Source organism: Xenia sp. Carnegie-2017, unplaced genomic scaffold (genome assembly GCF_021976095.1).
Source record: "Xenia sp. Carnegie-2017 unplaced genomic scaffold, XeniaSp_v1 HiC_scaffold_21, whole genome shotgun sequence".
Lineage (NCBI taxonomy): Eukaryota > Metazoa > Cnidaria > Anthozoa > Malacalcyonacea > Xeniidae > Xenia > Xenia sp. Carnegie-2017.
The window spans coordinates 6331529-6353207 of record NW_025813484.1 but is presented as its reverse complement, the minus strand read 5'-3'; the positions used below and the strand labels follow the sequence as shown (position 1 = coordinate 6353207).

Here is a 21679-nt window from a genome sequence, read left to right as displayed (position 1 = left end):
GAAGAAGGAGTGTACGTATATAGAGTGAAAGAGTTGTACAAATATATACATTTATATTAATGTTAGTTTAATAATACATTAGTAAAACATCTATAGTTACTTATGTCTTCTTTAGAAAATGAAAGAGACAAGTGTTTCAAAAGCAGCACGTTTTCTTACGGCTAAGCCATGCAGATTTCTTTTAGCGGCTGCTGTCGATCAGTGAGTGCGTTGGAAACAGATAGAAAATTTAGTCCATTTACGGTAATAGATGCTTGAAGTATGATTTAAAAAATATTTTTTTCGTGAAGGGACAATCAAGAAAACAACCACACATTTGTAGCATTGACTTTTAAACCATTGACATTTTCACAACAACTCTAGAGATAAATCGAAAAGCATTTTGTTGTAGGACATCATCATTTAGTGTTTGTCTGTTTACACGACAGCAATACATTAATACAGTTTCTAACCATGGGTCTATCCTCTCGTGAGACGTCAAAGAAAGTATGTCTGCATAATTTTGGTATCTGTACAATATTTCACCAAGGTTAGCCGGTACAGATTTGTTTCAGCAGCTGTACAATACTTGTTGAGAATACAACATATCACTTAAAACAGGACGTGGATAGAAACTGTAAATTTTCGACTTTCTTACAAAGCCATTCATCGGATAGACATTAACCATTTTGGCATAGCAATGCCGTGAATATTTGGGTAGAAATGGTGAAGTACACAAACGATTACATTTCTTCTTTTTGACAGCATATTTTACGGTAGTCCTTATCCCCAGTACTCGGCCATGGCTTCTCGATGTTCAAATATATTCATAGTCTTCTCTAAATACTGTGGAGCAAATTAACTGTTCTTTGAGAACACTTTATAAAGTCATGACGGTGTTTTACAGAACTGGTCGATTCAACATAAACAGCATGCCTTTTATATGCTTAAATATGGTGAAGTTTACCCACTGACAAATAGTTTTCTTGGTGGACGTCATTGTAACTCTGCATTCATAGCTTGCAGTGTAAAGTGGAGTTTCGTTGAGAATCACTTCCAAACTTGACATAATAGTCGTCCTACATGCGGTCTCATAAATATCGGTAAATATTTCAGCTTGCTCTCGACCGGTTCATCGCCCAAGTTATCATCAGTTTTCGAGTAATTTCAAAGCGCCAATCATTGCTATCTCTTCTTCCTGTGTACTTCCATTTCTCACACTCTCAGCCATTGCATTTACTTCTGTTCCGTTAATTCCCAACTCTGAATTCAGCGGTACTTTTATAGGCTTTGGTGTTAAATATTTAGACCTTACCTTGTGCTTCGTTCACACGTGTCTGATCATAAACCTGAACGATAAGACTTTTATTTCTTTTGCCTTAGGGGCTTACAAAGACAAAGAAATTGGGATTTTTATTTTCTGTTTTTTTCAAATCATGTATTTGGCCAGTTTCAAACGTCAAACTTTACAAGCACCGAACACAATAATAACAAAAGGAAATGAGATGAATTTCCTCATTATCTTTTGTTTTAAATGCGTTCGGTTCATGTAAAGTTCGTCGTTTAAACTTGGCCTTACACTTGTCCTAATGCTTGCGCTAGTATAATTGACTATTTCACATGCTTCGTTGATTGCCTTTGTTTCATTTTTTGTTATAGTTTTTTGTATTTCACTTCGTGTGAAACAGGCTCAACACGCGAGACATGGGTGTACCTTTATGTCTATCTTTATATATCTACCTTTATGTCCACCAATATGTCTTTACTTGTATGAAAGAGAAGGCAGAAAGAATATTTTAATAAAAAGCAAAACATGCATATTGTTCTGTTGTATTTTCTTAATTTTGTTTTTAATACAGCTGGATTTTTTCATCATGTTGTAGGAACTAAATTTTATCTGCGCAAATGAGAGGCTTTGCGCATTCGAATGCTTCATCTCGCCACTCGAAACGACGCGTAAAAGTTGGTACAAATATTTATTGAAATAAAAACGCTATCGTATATTTTCCAAGTAAACAATAAATGAACAAATATTATTTCAACCATTTTTACAATTCTAATTTTAAATCAAATTTCTCGTTTGCTCAAACGACTTCTCAAAAATAGTAAGACGGAACAAAAATTATTCATAATTAACGTTCATTATTTATAAATTAAAAGCATGCGTATATACAAACCATGCTAAAATCAAACCCGTCGTATCTCACTAAAAGTCACAGCATCACCATTAAAAGTTACTCTAGTTTCCCATTGTGAATTTTTGTTGTGTCTAAAGTTGAAAACAAAACGAGAATCGCATGAGAAAGGAAAAAGTAAATCGTCCCATTGTGAATTTTTGTCGTGTCTAAAGTTGAAAACAAAACGAGAATCGCATGAGAAAGGAAAAAGTAAATCGTCCCATTGTGAATTTTTGTTGTGTCTAAAGTTGAAAACAAAACGAGAATCGCATGAGAAAGGAAAAAGTAAATCGTCCCATTGTGAATTTTTGTTGTGTCTAAAGTTGAAAACAAAACGAGAATCGCATGAGAAAGGAAAAAGTAATTCGTAATATTAAGTTGGTACCAGTAAAAAACCTTCTTAAGTTATTTAAGCTCTTTGAGGCAAATGCAATTATGCATACGATGAAATAAAAAGTCTTTTTTTCTTGCTTCTTTACACTGCAAGTTAGTTTCGAAAGAGTCCTAAAACAGCTCTCGAAATATCTAATATTTCACGACTTGATTTGTCGATTGACGTCAAGCAAAAGTATTAAAAAATTGTACGAAAGACATGTAATAAATGCAAGAAGATCGCAATACTTTATGCAAACTCTTTAGCATAGTGATAGACATTATACTATATAGCTAGTACGTCAATTTCAAAGGTCTTCTTTTTTTTATACACCCTGTAAATTTATTTTTATTTGCAATTGACTACGTACAAATGCAATTATCATAACTATCATTGATAATAGGATATTGTATAAAATAAAAGATTCTCCGGATTTTATAAATAATTTTGTTGAGCTTTCAACTCGTTGCTTCAAGCCTTCAGCAGAATGAGGAAATTATCTATTTACACTTGCTTTCAGCTTGTAGAAGCTTAGAGCGTCTAATTGGATTAGCGGGTGGATTAATGTGATTGGATGGGGTGGAATGCGTTGCCATGGGTTTTGGTGTAGTGTGAATATGATTGGTGTTAATAATATTAGAGTGTAATGTTGTAGTTTTGGTGTTGTTTGTAGTTTTTTTATCCTTTTTCTTTAGTTGTGAGAATATGATCGGTTTGTCGATATGTCTGTTAATTTGTCGTCTTATACAACGTTGTTTGTAGTAGTCGAAAGCTCAATAAAATTATTTTTAAAATCCGGAGAAACTTTTATTTTTAAACAACATAATGCCTGGATTACCAATCTTTGAACATATAATATGATATATTTATATACCGTGACTTTTCTTGCTTTGCTCGACGTTTTGCAATTGCCTCCTTGATTTTCTTACGAAAAACGAAGCACAGAACGCATATTGCGATGAAAACAAAGACTCCAGAACCAAGCGCAACAGTATTCGTGGTGCCTTAAATGCAGATTAACGAAACATGATGCTTTTGAATCGTAGAAACGACACAGAAAATATTCGAACTTACTGTCGGTGAATTTGCCGCCTTTTCCGTCCTCACCTAAAAAAAAAAACTATGTTGAAATGATCCAGCCATTATGCCAGAAGCGCAACCTTAGACAGGTTAGACCAGTTGTGCAACAGCAGCAGTATGGTAGGAAAATCATTCATGTCAAAGATGAGAGGCTAAACAGCGATTGCCGACTATGAGAGCGTTTGCTACGGGTGATTAAGAGCGGGACGAAAATTCTGGTTTGTCCATTTTATAACTCGTTTTGCTGTATTTAGAAATAATACTTATTTACAATTTTTGAATATTGAGAATTTTTATAGGGCCTCAAGTTTTGGCTATTGAAAGTTATGGGGACGCCCCTCCTCCTGTATTTGTTACGGAGGAAAATATTTTTCATCAAGATAGACGTCTGTATTAAACACACACGTAAATCACCAATTAGAAACGGCGTCGGTATTCATATGTAGGATAGACAAAAACAATCAATAAATCAAGATCATATACAGAGTGAGGTATGTGCTTTAGTAGCATGCCAATACCTTTAACCTCGGTTGGAGCGGAAGTGATGTTCATGCTCGTGTTATATCCATTTGAAATTTGCGGTGTGGTAGTCAGGATTTCCGGTGTGGTGGTCACAATTTTCGGTGTAGTGGTGATAATTGTTGTAACTGTGGTTGTCGGCTCTAGCATTTGAAGAAGTTTGCAAAAAATGAAAAAGTTTGTAACAAAATCAGATTGAAGCAGTGCTGTAGAAGAGGGGGGCGCTTGGGGAAAGAGCTCCTCTTCTACCTTTGAAAATTGGTAATTTTAAAAAGGCACTATTGACAAAAACCTCAAGAGAGCCCCTCCCCTGATGGATTTAGTTCTACAGCACTGGATTGATTACATTACACAATCACCAACCTTTACAGTGACACTCATTTCCACTGTCGATACTTCCACCGATATTTGGCACTTTGCATTTCTCCGTACAGTTTGGACAACCATAACCAGCGTTACAATGACAGTGACCATTATTGTTACATATCTAGTCGGATCAAAAAATGTTCAAAATTTGGTTAAATGCAACGTCAAATTTAACACTAGACGCGTCATATGAACAGTAGCAAAGCCAGCCCGCATGCTGCAAGTTTTAGTACTGCTTTGAAAATTCACGAGCATTATCATTATTATTTTCTTCAGTAATATATTTTTTTGCAGTGAATGAACAGAGAGAAAATTTCATAGCAGGATTAAATAAGAGAGCTCACAATTATAGAACTAACAAGAGAGAAGTAAGAGATGTCAATAAGAGGGCTAAGAGAGAACTAAGACAGAACTAATTAGAGAGAACTAAGAGATGTCAATAAGAGAGCTTAGAGAGAACTAAGACAGAACTAATAAGAGAGAACTAAGAGATGTCAATAAGAGAGCTAAGAGAGAACTAAGACAGAACTAATTAGAGAGAAGTAAGAGATGTCAATAAGAGAGCTAAGAGAGAACTAAGACAGAACTAACAAGAGAGAAGTAAGAGATGTCAATAAGAGAGCTAAGAGAGAACTAAGACAGAACTAAGAGAAGAAGTAAGAGATGTCAGAGAGAAGTAAGAGATCAATAAGAGAAGAGAGAACAAGAAGAAGAGATGTCAGAAAAGAGAAAGAAGAGAGAAGAATCGAGAGAGAAAGAAGAAGAGAGAAGAAGAGAGAGACAGATAACAGAAGAGAAAGAGAGAAAGAGAGAGAGAGACAGAACTAAAGAGAGAAGTAAAGAGAAGAAGAAGAGAGAACAAGAGAGAGAAATAAGAGAGCAATAAGAGAAGAATAAGAGAGAGAGACAAGAGAGAATAAGAGAACAAACAAGAGAGAAGTAAGAGATGTCAATAAGAGAGCTAAGAGAGAACTAAGACAGAACTAACAAGAGAGAACTAAGAGATGTCAATAAGAGAGCTAAGAGAGAACTAAGACAGAACTAATAAAAGAGAACTAGGAGAGAAATAATATGAATCGTGTAACGTGAAAGCAAGCTGTGCATCCTATAAAAAAATTACAGTGTGACGAATAAATATTGAGAAAGAGTATTGTTGTTAAGATGTACTTACTCCATTACCCGAACAATCATTGGGACATGCAGGTTTTTGAAATACTTCGCTTGTACTCTTACATTTGTTGTCTATACACACCTGCGTATGTAATTAAAAAGCAACATGGTTGGTGCACGCAAAAATACCAGGTTTCAATTGAAAGAGAAATAGTTGATCAGCTACTGGATGTGGACAAAAAAGTTGCACCCCACTCGTTCATAAAAAGCACGTGGTTCCTTATAGACATCAATAGATAACTACATTCTTCCAAAGCCATCATCAGAGAATAATTATAATATATTAATTCTAACACGGTTTGATATGCACATGAAAAACACGTGACTTAGACTGGATTTAAACTCACATCTTTCGGTACTAGTCTGCCGCTCTACCTGTTGAGCTACCAAGCCCACAGGGATTGGAGACGAGTCAAATCTCTTTTTATACTGCGTATGGACGAGAGATTCTCGCCACTAGAGCAGTTTACTGGATGGCACCGTGTTTCGACTTTATTCCAAAGCCATCATCAGAGAATATATATAATATATTAATCCTGGGATACTAGAGCGGCGGACTGGTATCCCGAAGGTGCGAGTTCAAATCTCGTCCAAGTCACATGTTTGTCATGTGCATATAAATCTTTTCAAAAACTGACGAGCAGAGATAAATCGTTCAGCCGACCGAATCACCAGATTTAAATCTTTTCGAAAACTGACGAGCAGAGATAAATGGTTCGACTCAAAAATGACAACTAGCAAAAGACGATGAACTTTTACAAGTACCAAAAAATGAATGAAATGAGTAACCAACGTCGTTGGTTGCAAGCAGTTGTTGCATTGAGAAAGGAAACTGAAATTCTTTTGGGAAGAAATTTAGGAGTTTATAATGTATCCCTGTAAAAATTCTCATTTTAATGTATGGCCTGCAAGCACAACGACGTCATTATTCCTGCTATTCTTCAACATTCATTCTTCTTATTGACGATCGTTCACATCGCCTTTTTTTAAATTTATTCTTTAAACATCTTTTCGTTTCTACACATTTCTCCAAATTTTACAAACAAAGAACCCGTATTATTAATGATAATTTTCTAAAGGGGCAATTTTTTGTCCACAAACTGCATCCAGTAGTAAGAATCGTACAAAAAAACGTCAGCAGTAAGATTTCAAAAGAAATGAAACCTCTAAGGGTTCAATTGCGATTTTCAACTTTTAAAACATTCCGACAAACCCTATTTTCTGCACATTTGGTTCCATCGAGGACCATTCCACCCAACGCGATGTTATCCTGTTTTAGATAGGCACTCCTAAATATTTTCATTTTCAAAATAACTAACATCCGTTTACCATAATGACTTGAGGAAAGAGGAAAAAAGAGGACGAATCAATAAAAAAATACAAATTTACCTGCAACGCACCGAGCCAATTTTGGCATCTATAGGTAAAACTCCAGCTGCAGTCCTTGCACTCTTCACATTGGTGCATTGAAGTTTCCCGCACAACGAATCACTGAGAAAAAATGATACGACAATAAGCAGAATAAACATAAAAATTTGGCACGTGCGTAACAGAAGTTACTTACAGGTGCGAACATTTCTTGTAGCTGTTACCAGCAAGAAGTTTGCAGAAGCCATGTGCTACACCAAGAACATTTATTTTTTGATGACAAAATGGAGAATTTTGAGTGCCTAAATCATAAAACAATTCTTTTCTTTAAATTGCCCTGAATACTGAAAATTCTCGCTTTAGCATCGCGGCGCTTATTTAATTTTTCCGATTTTGAACGCGCCGCTTACTAAATATTTTTAATGCCCCAAGAAAACGAGAAGACAAGATCTATTTTCATTAAACAATATTATATAAAACTTGATGAAAATGTCACATAGACGCAGAACAAGGTTGTCGTCAACTTCAAAGTTTAATAACTCCATATTTCTTTCGAGCGCCGCACTAAAGTTACTCAGGTGCGGCGCTAAATAACTTTTCCGGATTCTGAGTGCGGCGTTTAACAGAGGGCGGCGCTTAAGTGGGAGCAGCGCTAAAGCAAGCATTTACGGTACAGCCCATAGTGACCACGTGACTTAAATCAGCGAATCGCATGGAACCGTTTAAGAACAAATTCAATTCAGAATTCACTGCATCATGCCATATTTATATAAAACAGTTCTGTTTGTAACACTTACCTTCATCCCCCCAGAGGATATGGCACTGTTTATTAAGTGTATGACAAGATCCATGGTAGCAGTAACTATCGCCCTGAATAAATGGAATTTAATTATAATAATTAGAATGATTATGGTAATTTGAATTTTATAAAATTTTTCACACAATCTCGAAACAAACAATAAACCGACGAAAGACGACTTACCGTTGCCACACGACACGATTGACCATCATTAACATAAGTATCTTGTGCACACTACAGTAAAATAAACACAAAACAATCTACCTTGCACAGAAAGGATATACAGACATTTTAGATGTCATAATGAACATGCAAAATTGCATGTTGCTGCGATAAGTTAAGATAATAATGCTTCTAACTATCAACATTTTTGGCGAACAACTTTTTTCACAAACAAGGTAGTATTTTGTCTTCATTCCAAAGACATCAAGATAACCAATCACTAATCACAATACAATGGAACAAAAAGTTTACAGCTTACCTCAGCGCTCTCCCCATTACAATATTCACTTAGATCACATGGACTGGTTGCCGTGCGACATATTGATCCGCTCGGCTTGAACTGTATGTATAAGAAAAAAATGTGAATATTCTTTAAATATTTTATTGACGCTGATGATTTCGATGATTAATTTACTAACCGTACAGTTATTACAACATGTACCAACGTCGCAGTCGTTTCCAGGATAAAATTTACAGGTTGTAAAGTTACAGCAATGATTTCCCAATAATTTACAAGTCTAAACAACAAACAGCATTTTAAATCATACAAAGTCGTGCGTACACAAACAGAAAGAGCAGGGGAAGATAAAGGGGGGTGATGAGGGGCAACTGGGGGATCACAAACTTTGTCGGGAGATGACAAGCAGAGGGAGAAGGGGAGGGTAAAGGGGGACGAGGAATGGATGGGGGGGGGATCAACAACATTTAAAGCTAAATCATGCAGTTGATTTGCTGACGTCCATTCAAATTCGTGCCTATAACTTTATGCCTTAATCAACATAAATATGGTCATTTTGTCTGTATACTGGCAATAAAAAGAATCACACAACGGTAGCATGCTGGCAAGGAATCCACGGTTAATTCAAACAGTGTAGTTTTGCAATTTACTTGTTCATCTCCACAGTCACATTCTTCTCCGTCGTCTATAAACCCATTTTGACATTTAACCGGCACGTACGGCTGTTTATTGTAGAAAAAAAATATGTATAAAACATAAAGATATAAAACATAAAGACATGAAAAGAATTTAAGCACAGTAATGATGGAGTGCAGACAGCCGGCAAATTCGGTCGTGCCATGTTAATTTCTGTCTGTTCACTCACTGTAAAAAACAACAGCTTTCTAAAGAAATGAATAATGTTAATGATCTAAAATTTGCATAGAACGACCAAAATTTGAGGGCTGGCTACGTCACTGAGTGTATCCAAGATGGGAACCATACCCTTCTCGGAGTGTTGAGCAAGCAAAAGCCATAGTTGACGGTCAGCTGAACTGCTTTCCATTTAGCTAACGTACAATCTGACCACTTCAGGGGGCTATAGCTATAGATAATGATGGATATAGAGTGTCGGTGATGGATTTATGTAGCTATCAATGATGGATGTATTGTACTTGTATGATCTGTTAGCAGTAGTGAAGCCAGCCAGCAGATTTTCCCCCGTTATGTAAAATATGAAAGATGACAAATTTTCGTTTCTTTCGAAATCTATTGTTCTCACGGCCAGTGTACACAAAAATATTTGCAAAGCTGTGGAAGTAAAAAGATCGGACTGGCTACGCTACTGTTTGTTACAAAAACGACGAAGATTACGATCTTCCTTTCTATGGTGTTTTCGCAACTTAACTAACTCATTTATATTCTCATGAATTATGGTCGATGAAACTCAGCACATTCAGAATTTTATGGTGTTGAAAATCTATTCTTAATTCAAAAGCAGGATAAAACATGATATAATAGGATAATTTGTTGTTCTTCTTAATTCAAAAGCAGGATAAAACATGATATAATAGGATAATTTGTTGTTTTCTTAATTCAAAAGCAGGATAAAACATGATATAATAGGATAATTTGTTGTTCTTCTTAATTCAAAAGCAGGATAAAACATGATATAATAGGATAATTTGTTGTTCTTCTTAATTCAAAAGCAGGATAAAACGTGATATAATAGGATAATTTGTTGTCCTTCTTATTTCAAAAGCAGGATAAAGCGTGATATAATAGGAAAATTTTTTGTTCTTGGCAAAAGCCGAGTGATTAACGGAAGTCGTGTTAAGTATGAACGCTAAATGTCAAGAATATGAGCAATTTCATTGGTCGAGAGCTATAATCTATAAGAGGACAGACGCACGTAAATGACGTAACGAAATTTCTTGTTTTCAAAGTACAAACGAACGGCAAAATTATTTGAATATTTATCTAAATGGGCAAGTAAAAACATCAAAATGACCTAGTTAAAGCAGTTAACGTATTTGAGCAAAAAGAAAAGAAAAAACACGGCTTTCAAGCGTTGATTTGTTCATCGTCTTCGATAACACAATCTCAATAAAACTGATCAGCCATTGCTTGTTTATTTTGTTAGCCAATCACATTTTATCACGTGATTAAGCTAGCCAATAGCATTTCTTCAATTCCATAGATCATGTACACGTGGTACATGCAAAATCTTGACTTTTTTAATTTCCAAGTGTTGGCGGGAAACAAAAACAACTTTTTTGTCAGTTAAAAATGGGAATTATTTTGGTCTCATTATGTAAAACAAATAGATTGCATTTAAACGTTGTCAGTTAAGTAATAAACACAAGGGCAAGACGTCACTTTTTCAAAGCAGTCAAAAAGTTTACCTACCCAACAATAGCATTCATCATGCATTCGCCCCTAGCATATACTTGTTTACAGTTGCAACCTAAAATTTAACGAAGCATTGAGACAATTTTAATTTAACTCAATTTCAACTTTCCACTAACGATGACACCATCCTATTTTATCCGTACCCCTCCCCCCACTCAACACCCATCCTTAAGCAGGTAGTTTCCGCACCCCTCCTCCTCCTTAAGCAATTAGGGTCCGCACCCCTTCTCCTCACCAGACATCATAAGTAGGTTGTGTCTACACCCCTCCTCAGCACCAGCCATCCTACAACAGGTTTTGTCTGCACCTCTCCTCATCACTCGCCATCCTACAGCAGGTTGTGTCAAAACCCCTCCCCCCTTGCCTGCTGTCCTAGAGCAGGTTAAAAATCAAGGGCCGAGTGCACGAAGCCTTGATAGCGTTATCCATTGGATAACAAAAATTTCCAAACTTGTAAAAAAGGTGTTTATATTTTTCTTGCGGTAAAGAAATTTTGTAATCTTTGAAATAGTATTTTATGTCAGTGATTGCACAGTTCAAATCGCATATTTTTTCTAATAAGAGATTGTATAAGCGTTCAGAAAAATTTGCTATCCACTGGAGATAACGCTATCCAGGCTTCATGCAACAGGCCCCAGGAAAATTTATTTTTGGAGGAGAATAAGAAACTTGTGAAATTTGATTATTGCTTCTAGCGACAATGAACACCACGATGGTTCATTTGAGGGACTTCACAATCAACTTTTCGCAGTTTTCAGCTGGAAATTTGATGAAAATGTGTTTGTTGTCTAATGATATTTGCTTAAACAACAAGTAAATGACTTACCACTAGAAATGTGTGAAAAGCCAAGACTGTGGCCTAATTCGTGAGCTAGAAGTGAGCCGTATATACTTACGTCAGATCGGTCCTAAAATAGGATTAAAAAAAATATGATACAGCCGACGTGATATATCACACACACACACCCCCGATCTAATTTCACTGTCAATTAACTCACGGTTACTAAAGACGTCGATGTTGTATGACATATCGTTCTTACACCGGCCAAACCGTCTGGGCTATTTGCGAAAATCCTTCGTCTACAACATGTTAACACGTGTTAACGTGGGCAGATAAAAAAAGAAGAAAAATATCACGTGATCACGATTCAATAAGAACGTAATTCACGTGCTTGGGACGACTTCTCACGTGATCAGGGTAACATGATCCGCGGATGTTGTTTTATTGCGGTCAAGCACATCCCGTTTGTATACGTTGAACGCATCGAGATACTGGTTCTGAGTTGAAGGAACGGCGAATGGTTCAGTGTTCGTCCATGTTTCAATGAAGACCAGGACAACACGTATGTTCTGAACTTTATATGTCTGTATTAATGAAGAAAGGAAAATCAATTGTGTGGACGAGTGGACGGTTTTCTCAAGCATGGCATAACAATGCTTTCATTTGAAATATCTTGGTACCGACCAGGTCGACATAGTTCATTGCACCGATCGCACGAGTTGCAACCTCTGATCCGTACGTTTGGTACTGTAAAAACGAGCATAAAATAATATAACAATAAAATGGCTTCCGTAATGTTGAGCAAACAAAGACAGCTTAAAAAGGGCTATTCTCTTTACCTCAACTTTATCATTTACAACGACTATCTCAATGTACTTTGGTTTCTGAATAACGCTTCTTCGAGCCTAAAAAATGGAATCGCGGTCACGGAGATACCATGGCAACACCCTCTCGTTAGGGCGTGACCAGGCAGAAAACTGAGGGGCACGTTTCACCCCCCTTCCCCTAGTTATTTCGAGGACTAACTTTAAAAGTAGTTAAATTTAATTAAAGACAAATGTGGGGAGGTTCTATAAACAGACACATAGCATAACCAATATAATAAACAGTAAAGCTCGAAGATTGATGTCAATAATACAGGGTGCATAAAAAACTTAACAGTTAGAAAAACGTCGCTAAAGTGATTAGCGCGTAACATATGCAAAAACCATTCGTGGATCAATTTAAGCTCACATTTGTGAATAATTGACGAGGATGAGAAAAAAAGGCATCTAGAAACGAAAAATTCAAAACAGCGTATGTAGGCGCATATGCCGAATTGCTTAAAACTTTGTAGCTTGAGCAACATGTGCCATAATTTAAACCTGCTAATGTTGCAATTTCTTTTTAGCGGTGTCATTCACGTGCGCAAGCTATTCCAAAAGCGCTTCTCGGTAACACAATTTGTTTTCAAAAATGTTTATTATTTGTTACAAATTTACAGTCAGATAAACCATAGAATGTCCAACTATTTCCTTTAAACGTTTTTTGCGCGCTGATCACTTTAGTGACGTTTTCCTAACTGTTCAGTATTTTTGTACACCCTGTATAGATACTTGTGACACATCTAAGCAAAAACTGCCTTTCAAAAAACCTGTGGCTTTTAGATGACCGTAAAACCTACAGGCGAGAAATAACCTTTTAGAGAACCTGACATTATTAAGAGGGCATGCCCGAACCCCTTCCCCCCGTTGTTATCTCACACCTTTCCATTGTACCACCCCCCCAGTCTGAAAAAAATGGGGACGGCACTGTCCTCATCCAAAAAGAATGCGAATCGAATAATTTATTTATGTGTGTATCTATAAAACTATCGGGAATGGAACACGTGAAGTGTATGTTTAACTTCATTTTAACCATCAAAACATATAGCGATTATGTTTTTCGTTAAAACTCTTTTGTCAAAAGTCATATTTTGGTAAGAATACATAAAAATTACGAGTAGCACTTGTCAATAAAATTGAAACTTTAGAAGCCTAAAAGTCAACAATTTCCTTGACACAAGAAGATGTTTGATGGCGTCATTATACAGATCCACTTACTCTCTGTTTAAATTGCGACAGATTTCCATAACTAATTTCTATAGAATCGGCCATTTCTTGGTACCCTAAAAGGGAATATTATTTTCGTTGATATATAAAGATAAGGCAGATGGTCTTCATAGTTCCTGTTTACATACTTTGAATTGAGTTTACATAGATTGAGATTGAGTAGAAGATCTTATATATTTCAGGTATATACATAAAATGATGAGTGGACACAAGAATAAATTAACGTATATCATGTACCGCATGTACCGCAACTTTCTTTCAATGCTTTCCCATATTTTTGATCAAAGACAACGTGGAATATCTAGAAAATGCAAACAGAAATTAGCCTGTATAAAGATGAACTGCGTAAACAAGATGCTTTAGTTTTCCAGTGAACAAAAGGCGTTTTGTAATTACAATCCAAGATTTATACTAAATCAATACAAAATTTTGATCTTTATAAATGGATCAAAGATATTCGTGCATTTTTGAAATCTGACAATTCTCAAAGAAAGAAAACAAGTCATCAGGAAGATGCATGTTTTTAAAAATTAAGATCAGCCGTTGCTCACCATTTTTATCTATTCTTTATTTTTCAATTCTATTATTCTTTATTTTTATTTTTCGCTCAGAAATCCTTCAAACCGTTAGTCACATGACCTGAAATTCATAGCCATGTGATTGGTTGATGGTCATTTTATCATCTTAGAAATACAAACAAGTTTCTTTTCAACGATGCTGTGCATGCCCGTTTCAATACTTCGTTTTCAGCAAGAAAGAGCAACTATATATTTAGTGGGTGTAGAGTAGTCACGACAAAAACTGTTCAGTATTTCTAAGGATATTGAAAATTCTAAATGTCGACACCAACACTCCTTCTCAGCACTGGACTGCACTTATCTGGACGATTTACATCTACTGAACATGAAAAGATACTCATGGCCTCAAAACATTCAGTTCATCACTTTACGAAGAAACGGTGAAGTTACAACTGCACAGGTAATAATAATCATGAAACCTCGTTTGCTTTTTTACTGAGTGCATTTATGCGAAGTTTTTCAAGCGTCACAGACAGAGAAGAATGAAAACTAAGATCGTGTGTTGTTATATACACCTTGCCGTCTTTGCTCTTTATAGGTTGAATAACGTACGACGTCTCTCCCAATGTGAAGGAACCCCTGAAATTTGAACAGAAAATTTAAAACCACCGCAATTTAAATTTGACCTTAATAGCACAAGTGTAATAAGGCATTTGAGAAAAAGGGACAAATTTGTCCAACATAAACATGTTTCGACTTAACATTAAGTCATCTTCGGTATGAACGAAGTAAAGCATTTACAGTGTTATATTAGGACATATCAGAGTTATGAATTACTAATTAGTAAAAGGATGAATTGTGAAAAATGTGTTGCGCTCAATGATTTAGAACCAAATCATCTATATGTGTAACTATCATGTCAAGGTGAGGCAAGGACGCCATCTTGAAAGGTGGTAAAAAGCAAAACTCAAAATGAAAAATAAGTTAAAACAAAGTTTAAAAAACCCATCCTATAAAATATTCAAGAATAAAACCTACCCTATCACTCTGCTACTCAAAATCTATTCAGCAAATACAGATATCAGTCGTAAATATCGTCAGTTTTTCCACCTTTCAAGATGGCGCCTTGCCTCACTCCTAATTATAGAACTTTGGCGAAGTGAGATATCTAGTAGATTGGGTTCTAGGTCATTGGTTAGGCTAAGTTAACTTTATATGGTATGTGTTAAGACGCATTTGACAAACACCTCGTCGTTTTACTAAATAGTAATTCATAGATATCATATATCTTTACCTAACACATATATCATACAGAAGATGACTTTATGTTAAATCGAAACACGATTATACATCAAGAATTTTTTATTTTTTTCCCAAATAACTCATTTCAATTTTACGAACTCAAATCTACAGAGCGAAAGGGAAGAAAAGCCAGACGAATAAGCACAAGGTCGTCAAATGGATGTAGGTGTATACGGGCTAAAGATGTGAGAACAAAATTCTCCGAAAAAAACGACAATATTTAAGATGGTAATAATACACATGATCATGACTAAGCATTTCCACTCAACACCTACATCTGAATCACATCTTTCCCAGAAGTTGGTTTGCAACCATCTTCATTGTCACCATGTTGGATGACATTTGCTTTGTAAATACCTCAGGAAAATCCTTGTCCAAATCATCCAACATGGCGGCCGCGACGTTGCTTGCACATCTAGAGTAATAGTTACGATGAAAAACTGTCTAGTTTTTCACCTTTTCTGAAAACTGAATCGTTGTCTAAAGAGTTGCGTTTTATCACAACAGAGGATTGCCATGACAAAAATACTTGTAATGTTCTCGGAAGATGAGGTATATATCATGTACTAAAATAACATTCCGCGCACGAGAAAAAATTTTCTTTAGTTCGCCCTGTAGATTTGATGAAATATCTAAAAATCGTCAAGATCATAATTACTCGATTGATTCTTTGCAAGTGGATAAAGAAGCTGTGACCATTTCACTTTCTCCCTCGATGTGACCGTGAAAATGACAATCTCGATCGGCCTGAAATGAAATCATATACAAAAAAAATAATATTATAAATTCAATCCAATTTTAACACGATACAGTACGGAACTACGTGAGCAATTTTTTGTATTCCGAAAGATCGGGCTTTTAACTATCGAATGGCGTGCTTTCTATACCAATATAAAGATTAAGAAAGCAAGCACGAGGCTGATAAAAAATTTTTCTCAGAGTAGCATTTATGATAACCGTATACATAATCACGAACAATTCAAAGCTTGCACTGTTTATTAAAGAATATTTACATTGATACGTTAAAGACTTCATTTGGAAGCGAAATTTATTAATTACTCGAGTCCCAAATCAAGTTCATTTTCAAAGGTCACTCTCAGAAGTGAAAACTGCAATTCTGGCCATCATTTTTCATCAATCTCGTAGGTTATTACCTCATTTTATCTCTCATGTCATTTGTCAGCTATATAAGCCTCATCTTTCCAAATGCGATAAATATAATTCACGTAACCTCGTATAGAAGCGTAATCACGGTCCCAATCATTAATCAAATTTGTAGGAAAAATTTGACATTGCATGTTTGCTGATGTTGATCGCAAAGCATAGTGTAGTTCTGAGAAGAAATGTTGGTGACTGAAGCCGCAAGGTTGTTGAAACCGACGAACACCAATAGTTCTCAAGACTACAATAACTAGACGATCAATATCTTCAAGTATGTAAAGGTACTTCTGAAAAACCTCTTTAGTGAGAGTTCAATAGATATCGCATCGCATCGCATCGCATGGCGTCGCCTTGCGTTGCATTGCATTGCATCGCATCAGATTACGTTGGATCGTGCCGCGTCGTGTCGGATCGCGTCGTGTCTTATCACATCGCAGCATATCGCATCGCGTCGCATTTTATTGAATCGCATTGTACTTCAATTAAGAAATAAAAGATGTTTCCAGTGTTTGCACAGGCTTATGCAAGCCAAGGAGACGTTTGAGAGAACTCGAGAGCAGATCACTACAAGCCTGAGATCGAAGGTCAAGGGTTGCACTTGGTTCGCACATAAACCAGTACAAGCACGAAAGACATCTTAACATAACAAAAATGCAAAAAAGACAAATTCAAAACAAACGTTGTGATCTTCCTCTAAAATGTGTTCATTCATGATTGTTTCGCATATTCTCTTTGATTGTTTAGCTCTAATCTGTTTTGCGCAAGCTGATGCATGCACAGCTCTAGACCAATCAGCGCACGCGTTTTATTGTGTTTATTTTATTATTTACCTCTTTAACATATTTGTGACCTTGTTTGGTGACATGCCTTTCAAAGAAGTTCGGTGAAAGTAGACCGCTAAAAAGAAAGAGTGAGTCACGAACGTGAACTGAAAAAACTTTACTTGCAAAAAAATTTTACTCGTACGGTCATGCCATGACATACATGCTGCCCCAGCTAGTGATGTATCAGCGGAAAATAAAAATAAACTAGCAACGGCTTGATCTTGAAATTCATGACTAATGGCGACTAATTGTTATAAAATAAAACAATTTTAAATTGAAAAGTTGAGAAACTAATATAGACTTACTGATACTTTGACAAATGCGCTATTCGCCATTGACTGCCGCCACTCTACCCCCCTACTCCCACCCCCTGAAAATAATGGATTGAAAAGGTCGAAAATTTGGATATATTGTAAACAAGAAGAGTAAAAATATCGAAAAAAAAGACTCTTCTTATTTTTTCTAAAACCGACATTCATAAATACGGCGTGCAGGTAATTGGGGGGGGTGGGGGTGTGAGGTCGTTTTCTCCAGTAAAAAAGGCATTTTGTTATCAGTTTGCGAAAACATTCATTATACGTCTGTGTTCACAAACATTATAATAGTATAGAAAAAATGCATCAATATCCTCTACTTCACAAACATAGCTATAAGTCCCATCACTAGGCAACAATAGATTTAAATCTGGAGAACAAGATTAATCAATTCCTAAACATTAACGATGAAAAACGGCAATACACGACCAACAACCAAGTATTCCAGTACTATTATGAATATATATGAATATATATGAAATATACCAAACAACTTTTTTTCAATCGCTGGCAATTTGGAGAATATTTTTGATTTGTTTGGATAGTTTGATTACGAATTACGAATTGCTCAACAGCGAGGCCAACGACCTTTTTACGTCAAACAGGAGTGGTCGACGGCATCTTGTTTAACATAATTTGAAATGTAAAAAAAGTGTTTCTCAAATAATAACAGCTTGAGTTTTTGAAAGCAAACAAATCTTACCAAAGCTTGTTTGCTTTTTTGAGCAAATGTTGACTCTGATTTGAAAGATAATTACTAGTCACAATAAAATTTTTAGTTATATATCTGTTTGATTACAGCCGCGTTAACGCAATCAAATGGATTTGTTAAAAAAGCCTTCTGATAAACAAAAATACTGATCACCTGTTTAAAGTGAGAAGAATGCTAACGCTTTGTCCGCGAAGAACGAACGAAAGACGTCTTTTTAAGCTGCTTTCCTGCAAAACACAAACAATATTTTTGCACACGAGAAGCATAAAAGCCAAAAGTCGGGATTATCAATAGAAATTATTAAATAGACAAAGAAACCTTTTTCATTCCTTAGTCATGCTCATTTTTCATGCTAGATGCATGGAGGCCATGTAAAAGTTTTTTGAACGAAAACTTTAATGGGCAAAAGGTCTTCCCGCATGTTGTTTTTACAGGACTAAATTTGACCAAACGACCGACATTTTTGACTGAAAAACTTGTTGCTTAAGCTTGCTTACACTGTCACCGTATTCAATTTGGTTGTCCACAACTTCTCTCCATGGTTTGCTTAGCTTCGGCTCAACAAATTCGTAATGTTTTATCCCGCTCAAGAATTTCTCATCTTCTTGTTGAAAATACCTTTCGGCCAGCGACGACAAGATACCTGTTTTTATGCAAGAAGCACCGATTATTGATTGTGAAAGTTTACTTCCTCCAGAATATCACGAAGTACTCGTTAGGAAAAGTTAGATCGGTTTAAAATTTGACCATCATTTGATACAAAAATCTCGATCAATCATGCGTTTGACAAAACAAACTCGCCGCGCTCATTGTTTCGATACTTACAAGCAGAATACACGCTCATGAAGCACAGGGTCCTTTTCATTTTGACGACTTGAACTTGATACAAATCAATTCAAAGCGATTCTAGCTGATAATGTGCCATTAAACCGCTGAAATGATTGGCAGCTTACGCTCATAACAGCTTATATAACCAACCGTCATCTTTGTCTAAAAAATCAACAACTATTTAATATTTATTTACTATTGTATGCAGACATATTTAATTTCTTAATGCATAAATAATTAATGATAATTATTTTGGCGAGGTGGAAGGTGGACATAAGATAATACACCATTATATTAGTCAACAAGTCCACCCTCTTCCGGCTTAGTACCATAAATTCTCTTCCGTTTATCAAACGTGGAATGCAACAAAAATGATGGCAAAGGAATAAGAAATGAAATGTCAACTGTATGCGGTTTGAAATGTATAAAAATCATAAAAAAATCGCGAACAAATAAACAAAGAATATTACCCAGTAGCTATGTATAACTCGTTTGGCCTTCGAACAAACACAATGTATAGTAACCGCGTAAAAGCACTATTGTTATTGCGCATTTAATAAAAACGACAAGTTTTTTCAAAATAAACATGTTTCAACATGTCATGATGCCATCTTCAGTATTATAAGAGAAATATGATATTGTGATACAATTTATACACTTGTGAATAGATTATTATATTACAATGAAATAGTGGTTAGAATTAATGATGAAAATCTTTACAGGTTGAATATAGTGTTAAAACGAAAAACTTGAACGTTGAGATTAGGGCTAGTTTTGTTCATGTGAAGTGCTCCTTTGATTTTGAGTGCGAATGTAGTATCTGCAGTGTCGATGATTTTAAAGCAAAATGGTGGATAGTTAGTTTTGCATGAAGGTGATTTTAAAAGGTGTCGAAAGACATGTGAGTTTTTGTCAGTTGTGGTGTGTTCCCTGATTCTGGTGGGTAAGTGACGAGAAGTTTCGCCAATGCATCGGGAATTACATCCAGCACAATCGAGTTGGTATACCACCATTAGCAGTGTAGATAGTCCGTACCAGCAGTCCATACTACCACTGTAAATATTTTCATCATTAATTCTAACCACTATTTCATTGTAATATAATAATCTATTCATAAGTGTATAAATTGTATCACAGTATCATATTACTCTTATATATATTCATCACATACATAATATTCCTTTTTACACTGAAGATGGCATCATGAGATGTTGAAACATGTTTATTTTGAAACAACTTGTCGTTTTTATTAAATGCGCAATAACAATGTGTAGTATTACACAAACCTATCAATATGTTATATGAACTTCGAGTAGATCTTACGCTTTCAAAACCCAGCTTGCAAAGTAAAGAAACTCGTCAGCAGCGATTTTTGTGTAAGCGCAATACGCCATCGATTTGCATGTCGGCCAATGCAGGCAACAAGCCCTTGCATGCGCTGTCAGAATATCAAATCAACGACCGAATGACGTACAACGGTTAAAAAAATCGAGAAAAAAATAATCAAAAGCTAACCTTGTGACTACCATGCTTGTAGGAGAAGAGGCCTCAGTCCAGTTCTTCGTACATTGGGATACTTTGTATCGCGAAGAATTGTCTTTTACTGAAGTAAATATCATTTCATCAGCAAGTTTCGTAGGCTGCTTGAAAGTTTTGCCTTTATGCAAAATTTTCTTTGTTTGCTTTCTACAAAAACAGCGAAGCGAGCCCGATCATATACTCCAACAATCCAAATTATTTACTAAATCGTTATTTATTATTTGAGGCCGGAACTTGGAACTTTACATGAGCCGAACGCATTTAAACAATAAATGATGAGGAAGTTTCTCATTTTCTTTTGTCTTTATTGCGTTCGGTGCTTGTAAAGTTCGACGTTTGAAACACTATTAACAGGCCTGAGAAAATTTAACTCAGTTCATTGTTTACCAGTGTTTCCATTTTCATTTTTAGTTGCGTAGGAAGAAGACCGCAAGATATGTTGAGCGCAAAAGTATTTGTGTTGTAGAGAAGAAACGAGCTTGCTTCGCTACAATGAAAGAGCGTTTCCAGCGACAACGTAGCGTTTCACGGAGCATAGTCCTTTCAAAGCTTTTCGAACGAAAACAATAATTCATTTTAGTGTACTTTGCTTACAAAGAAAGGGAATGAAATTTCAAGTCATGCAAAATTGATTTGTATGTTGATAGCTGACCAGACATGCAAAAAATTAAATTATTGAAATATGACATTGTACTTGATTACATCATCAAATGATCTGAGGACCAGACTCACTGCTGCAAAACACTCGTATTCCAAAGATGGAAAATTCCTGATTCTACTCCAAATTAAGCTGTAATAAAAAAACGCAGTTTGATAAAATATTTCAAGTTGCGTAGGAAGATGACCACATATTACATCAACACTTGATGTACCAGAAAAGATTGTCTTACCGATCGAAAATGTGGGCAGAATTCAATTTAATATAAGG

The 21679-nt window shown here is 35.8% G+C and overlaps 1 protein-coding gene and 1 long non-coding RNA gene across 4 annotated transcripts; one reads left to right on the top strand and one right to left on the bottom strand.

The window, feature by feature from the left end:
* Positions 1 to 1936: 1936 nt before the first annotated feature.
* On the bottom strand, positions 1937 to 20898 carry LOC124444823 (zinc metalloproteinase-disintegrin-like 8). Of its 3 annotated transcripts, none has more exons than XM_046995475.1 (30): positions 20728 to 20898; positions 19210 to 19374; positions 18882 to 19027; positions 18538 to 18611; positions 17365 to 17431; positions 16032 to 16120; positions 14647 to 14710; positions 13791 to 13854; positions 13545 to 13609; positions 12303 to 12368; positions 12148 to 12210; positions 11872 to 12047; positions 11681 to 11762; positions 11509 to 11590; positions 10680 to 10737; positions 9276 to 9375; positions 8942 to 9013; positions 8473 to 8571; positions 8313 to 8393; positions 8015 to 8065; positions 7830 to 7902; positions 7229 to 7334; positions 7054 to 7155; positions 6878 to 6953; positions 5666 to 5746; positions 4492 to 4615; positions 4128 to 4271; positions 3604 to 3636; positions 3404 to 3533; positions 1937 to 2248 (listed from the first exon to the last, which is right to left on the bottom strand). In XM_046995475.1, exons 2-30 carry the CDS (start codon positions 19247 to 19249, stop codon positions 2167 to 2169), a joined length of 2490 nt encoding a protein of 829 aa, XP_046851431.1. In that variant the 5' UTR covers positions 19250 to 19374; positions 20728 to 20898; the 3' UTR covers positions 1937 to 2166. The 3 variants fall into 3 exon arrangements, with proteins under 3 accessions (XP_046851431.1, XP_046851432.1, XP_046851433.1); XM_046995476.1 differs by lacking the exon at positions 20728 to 20898 and adding an exon at positions 20499 to 20621; XM_046995477.1 differs by lacking the exon at positions 20728 to 20898 and adding an exon at positions 20536 to 20621.
* Positions 20734 to 21435, top strand: LOC124444832. The gene is made up of 2 exons (XR_006948040.1): positions 20734 to 20820; positions 21163 to 21435. It is a non-coding gene; the product is annotated as an uncharacterized LOC124444832 (long non-coding RNA).
* The last annotated feature ends 244 nt before the right edge of the window (positions 21436 to 21679 follow it).